The sequence below is a fragment of the Pteropus alecto genome, unplaced genomic scaffold, assembly GCF_000325575.1.
Source record: "Pteropus alecto unplaced genomic scaffold, ASM32557v1 scaffold135, whole genome shotgun sequence".
Taxonomy (NCBI): Eukaryota; Metazoa; Chordata; class Mammalia; order Chiroptera; family Pteropodidae; genus Pteropus; species Pteropus alecto.
Genome location: NW_006438076.1, coordinates 5538639 through 5544364, shown reverse-complemented (window position 1 = coordinate 5544364; position 5726 = coordinate 5538639). Strand labels below are relative to the sequence as shown.

Sequence of the window (5726 nt, the reverse complement as noted above, 5' to 3'; positions counted from 1 at the left end):
TAGATATTTCAGGAGACGGTCAATGCAGCCAAGTGTCAGGGTGAGGGGGAAAAGAAGCGGAGAAGAAGATGTAAGAAGATGAAGAAAATGAAGATTTCGAAGCACAAGGTTTCGGTTATTCTGCCTCCTGGGCAAACACCTCATCAGCAGCATGATATCCTAAAGAAAGCACAGGTCCCAGAGTCAGAAAACCAGCCCCAGATTCTTCATCCTGTCATAACTCCCATGAATTCTTCAACAAAAGATGTAAGAAAGTGAAGAAAATAAAGATTGCGAAGCAGAAGGTTTCAGTTGTTCTGCCTCCTGCCTCATCACCAGTATGATATCCTAAAGAAGGCAAAGGTCCCAGAGTCAGAAAACCAGCGCCAGATTCCTTAACCTGTCATCGCTTCCATGCATTCTTCAATAAGTCACTTTAACTCTTTGAATCTTAGCCCCCGTGTTATACAGAAAATGTGGAGCCCAGTTGATATAAGACTTTCCTCAGGGATGATTTTACCTCCTTATTCCTGAGGCTGTAGATCAAGGGGTTCAGCATGGGAGTGACCAGGTTATTCAGGACCTGAACAGTGGCATCCAGCCAGGGACTTGGGGTGGGCCTTAGGTAGATGAGGGCCACTGGCATGTAGAAAAGTAGAATAGCAATGAGGTGGGCACTGCAGGTGGAGAAGGCGCGACGTCGGCCCTCCGCAGAGCGAATCTGCAGGATGGAGTAGACAATGCGACTGTAGGAGGTGAGGATGAGAAGGAAGCAGCTGAGGGGCATGAGGCCCACACTGATGAACCCCACCATCTCCAGGGCGGAGGTATCTGCACAAGCCAGCTTCAGCATCACTGGGATATCGCAGAAGAAATAGTCCACTTCATTGGGGCCACAGTAGGGCAATTGGAAGGTGAGAGTGGTTAGAAAGGTGGCCTGGATACAGCCAAAAAATGAGGTTCCCAGGGCTAGAATGGCACACACTCTGTGGCTCATAATTATTGTGTAGCGCAGAGGGTAACATATGGCAACAAAGCGGTCGTAGGCCATCACTGTGCACAGGAGACACTCAGTACAGCCCAGTAAATGGTAGAAGAAGAGCTGGGATGCACAGCCTGCGTAGGAAATGGCTCGGCTATTCCCTGAGAGGTAGAAGAGCATCTTGGGGGAACTCACAGAGGGAAAAAATATGTCACACACAGACAGTTTACACAGGAAGAAGTACATGGGAGTATGAAGTCGAGTGGAGGAGACAATTGCCAGTAAAATGAGCAGATTTCCCATAAGGGTGAAGATGTAGAAGGACAAAAACAGGACAAAAAGCATGGTCTCCAGATCCTCTGTGTGTGGGATGCCCAGGAGGATAAACTCGGTCACCACTGAGACATTCCTCATAGTTGTGAGAAAGTCGGACCTTGAAAAGGGACCCAAGACACAAAAGTCTGAACACTGATATCAAATTATCAAGCTTTTTGCTGATAAGTGCTTTCGCTGTGTTTTTAATAAGCAACAACCAGCCTTCTTATGAATGGCACACCTATATAAAAATATCCGGTAATAAGAAATGCTTATTTCAGAGCCACAGTCTACTCAACTTCTGGAAAGAATGTTTGTGGAAACAGATAGTTGTCCTCTACAACAAAATCAGAAGTTTAAATATATATTCAAAACATTCTCATGTTGAGAGAACTTTTTCAGTTGTTTAATTTATGGATTTACTTTCTTTAGGCATATTTATATTTTGAACTCTCACGATACCTTTGAGTAACAAACTCTCACTATTTACTACCTTTTGAAAAATATCAGGAAGAGAAATTGCATTAGAAATCAAAACACTTAGGTTAAATCCTGATTTTGCCATTTATTAGCTATACTAGTTAAAATAATTTACACAACATTTTTCATAGACATAGACTCATCATCTACAAAATGAAAATTATAATTATTATAAAAACATCAACAACAAAAATACCCTGATACCAAAGTATAGTTTACGAAATGTCTGTAAAAATATAGAGCAAAAACATAAATCCTAATGAAAAATGTTCCTTTCTTTTATGTATCTTAAACTTACTTCTTTAAGTGCCTTCCTTCAATGCTGGTATCATTTGCAAATATGTTGTATTAGATAATGTTACCGAATAGATTTAGATCATATCCTCTCCAGATTGCATTTTTCCAGATTTAAGAGGTCTAATAACCCCAACTCTATCAGGAGATGATACTCTGGTTATTCTGGTCCTTTTAACATTTTCTAAGTGGACTTGAGGCAACTCTCTGTTAAGCAAAAGAAATATTAGCAGCAAGAAAAGCATCAAATTCATGTGATGAAGAAAGAAATACAGTGACCCATAGAGCAGAAAGACAAAAACCTTTCATAACTCAAGTAATAATAATAATAATAAATAATAATAAAAGCAGGTTCATGGATACACACATGCCATTTAATGAATCTTTACTATGTTCCAAGGACTGGGCTTAAGACTTTAAAAATATGATTCATTTTTTAAAAAATAACCCTATAGATGGAAACTGTGATTTCCATCTACAGAGCAGGAAACTGAAGCTTACAAAAATTAAGCAAGTTGCCCAGATTTACAGAGCTGGTAAGTGACAGAGCTAAGACTGTCTCATGCCATTGTCCATGCTCTCAGTCATTAGGAAACTGCTCTCTGCCTCTGCTTTTTAAGACAGCCTATTCCACTGCTAGGCAATGACACCCTTCTGGATGGGTTCACATCATCATCTTCTACTACAGCAGGAAAAGTGTTTTTGTCTTACTTCTTCCTGGTCATTTCCAGTCTTGACTTCAGAGCACACCTTAGGAATATCTAATTTAGTTTTAGAAATCAAATAACAGGCTGATCCCATACCTTTGACACTATACCGTAATATCAACTCCAATATAAGAGCTTTTAAGTTTTAAAGCCACATTATTATGGGGATTTCAATTATAAACTGGGGCAAGTGCCACTTAAAAATATATTTAAAGAGAATGACCAAGCCAAAATGAACAATTCACATGCCACCCTAGAACTGAGCAAAGGTAAAGATGGCAAAGAAACAGTGATATTCTGGGGGAGAAATGCTGCTGACAACCTGCTACTTGTTACTAATTCTAGCCAAACCGGAATAGTATCTTTGAGCCATGTAAATTTCTGAGCTCTGGATCATCTCTTCCTGGTCAGCCAAGGCTCTCAGAGGTCTTTGGTCCTTGCCTATGATCAGATATCATGATAATATATGATTATTCAATTCTATTTTATTCTTAGGTCCATTTCAGGGGGAAAAAAAAAAAAAGTCTGCGAGAACTGGGAAGGTCCCTGTGTGTGGACTCGTTAGTGTATGAGGAACAGGCTAACAGTGAGACACGGGCAGCAGTTTAAACACTCACAGTCCACCCGAGAACACAGTCAGGTTTTCCAAAGTGTTTTAGTAAGACCAAATTTACAGAGCTAGTACTGTTTCTCAGTAGAGCACAGAGTCCTCTAGCCAAAGGAGCTTCAGTTCTCCTACTTATAAAGAATTAAGTCTCATAGGGTTTAGATAATCAAGATCTGTACACACTCACTTTCCCTAGATTTGCCCCCTTGGAAGTTTTCTCTGACCTCCTTAAGCCCTACTTTAGACTCACTAATGGCTCTGAGGGAGCAATTAGTTTGTCAACCTAATTCATCATACAGCCATGAAACAATAGGAATGAGATCATCAGGAAGGGATGCTGTAAAGTGGGAAATATCTATGGTCCTCCAAGACTGCATGGTAGATCGAGCTCCAACTCTAACCTCACATCACCTGCAACACTACTCTTCTTTTCATTTTTTTTTTTTATGTCTTTCAAGCCTTTGCTTGTAATACATAATTTATCTCATTGCTTTGGAAAATATCTATACATCCATATGACTATATAGTTATCTCTAATAAATATCAGCATTCAAAACAGAAATCTAATCAGTTAATAATTATTCATTATGTGTAAACTATTATTATGTACCTTTCAAGTCATTATTCTTAAAGAGAATAAAATAAAGAGCTTGTAATCCATCTCGAAAAGAAAAATTATTGGCTAAATAGCTAATATTCAGTTAATAATTCAATGTAAGCACTTACCATGTGCTAAGTATTATGATAAATGTTTAAATTATTACGTTTAATCTCAAAAGGAAACTTTATAAAGTAGGTGACATTATTTGACCAAAAACAAACAAACAAAAAAAAAAAAACTGAAAAACAGATTAAATAACTTGAAGATTACACAAATAGAAACTTTTCAAGCTGAGACTCTTTAATTTCAAGGTCAATGCTTTTAAGCACTATCTTATAAATTCCAGGGTTTTTCTCTCTTTAAATAGAGATAAGATATGGTCTTCAAATGTTTGCAGGGCTGGTAAAGAGACTTGGTAATTGATGTTCCATGTGGTGACTCAGGAATTATGGGCAGATGTGGTAGAAAGACAGGTTTATTTTCAATTTAGATAGAAAGTGTTTGATTACTAGATGTACATCTAAATGTACATCAATAAAATAAGCAACCTTGTGAGGTAGTTACCTCCTTGTCACTGGAAATGTCCAAGAAGGTATAAAGAGAATCATTTTTCAGGTAAGCCACGGAAGATATTCTCAATTTGAATAAATAACTTGATTTAAAGTTCTTACTAATTCTGAAATTATTTGATTTTAGTTATACCGTAAAACTTTTCAGTGACACTGACTTAACACCATAAAAGTGAAACTTTAATGATGATAATTCAACTAAATCTTATGCAAAAGAAATCATGAATATGACCATAGTGATTACTGAAGTAATGATTATAATCTCAAAACTGTTGTAAAAACATTTTTAAAAGAAGAGAAACACATGTCATAGAGGGAGTCAAGATGCCACTAAGGCAGAGTCCCACAAATGGGAATGGCCTGCTGGGATGTCTTAGTGAAAAGACCACAGCTTTAAAAAAACAGTTATTGTACATTTGCTATATACTAAAACTGTGCTGAGTGCTCTATGTGTGTTGTCTCTTGATTCTCACTAGAAATCTATTAGGCAGATGGTATTATTTTCCTCATTTTTAGTGAAGTCCCAATGAATTTAAACAACTTAACTGAAGTAATAGAGTTGATTAAAGATAGAGCGATATCTCAAATCTGAGATAACATGACTCCTCCCTTTGAGTCACAAAAATAAGATAACTAATTCTGATTTTTAAATACTCTTTCATAACTAAGATCACCTTACATTTGCGGTTGTTCAAGTTGTCCAATGCACTTTTTACGTTGTTTTAATTAATTCTCTCAAGCACCACATAAGGTGGTTCTTATTAACCCCATTGTACGAATAAGGACATTGGAACTCAGAGCAATTGTGACTTTTCTAAAGTTAGACAGTAGAAGAGCTTGGGCATTCCCAACCTTAGTTCTCTTTCCACTACATCATCACTGCTTCCCAAAATGACTCCATACAGAAAACAGCTGTCCCTGAATGAAAGGAAAATTATTAATAGATTCATGTCAGAGATTTGAAGGACTGTTATATATATCCTTAGGTCATTATCGTATTTATCTTGTGTTCCCTGACAAGATTATGGCCTTAAACTGGAGAGAGAGAGAGACAGAGAGAGAGACAGAGACAGAGAGAGAGTTGTTCAGCTCAGTCCTGTTTCATAGAAAATGAGTCCCAGGAAGCTCAAGCTCTTTTTCTATGGTATACTTGTAGAAAAATTTGCCTTATACTTGGATCATCCTTGTTTTA

At 37.5% G+C, this 5726-nt stretch overlaps 1 protein-coding gene across 1 annotated transcript; it reads right to left on the bottom strand.

The window, feature by feature from the left end:
• Window positions 1-442: 442 nt before the first annotated feature.
• LOC102879592 (olfactory receptor 149) lies at window positions 443-1375 on the bottom strand. Its single transcript, XM_006915264.1, has one exon. The coding sequence runs from the start codon at window positions 1373-1375 to the stop codon at window positions 443-445; it is 933 nt and encodes a 310-aa protein (XP_006915326.1).
• Window positions 1376-5726: the final 4351 nt, after the last annotated feature.

Excerpts from the sequence above, each read along its gene's own strand:
- LOC102879592 (XM_006915264.1), bottom strand. The coding sequence starts at position 1,375 with ATGAGGAATGTCTCAGTGGTGACCGAGTTTATCCTCCTGGGCATCCCA.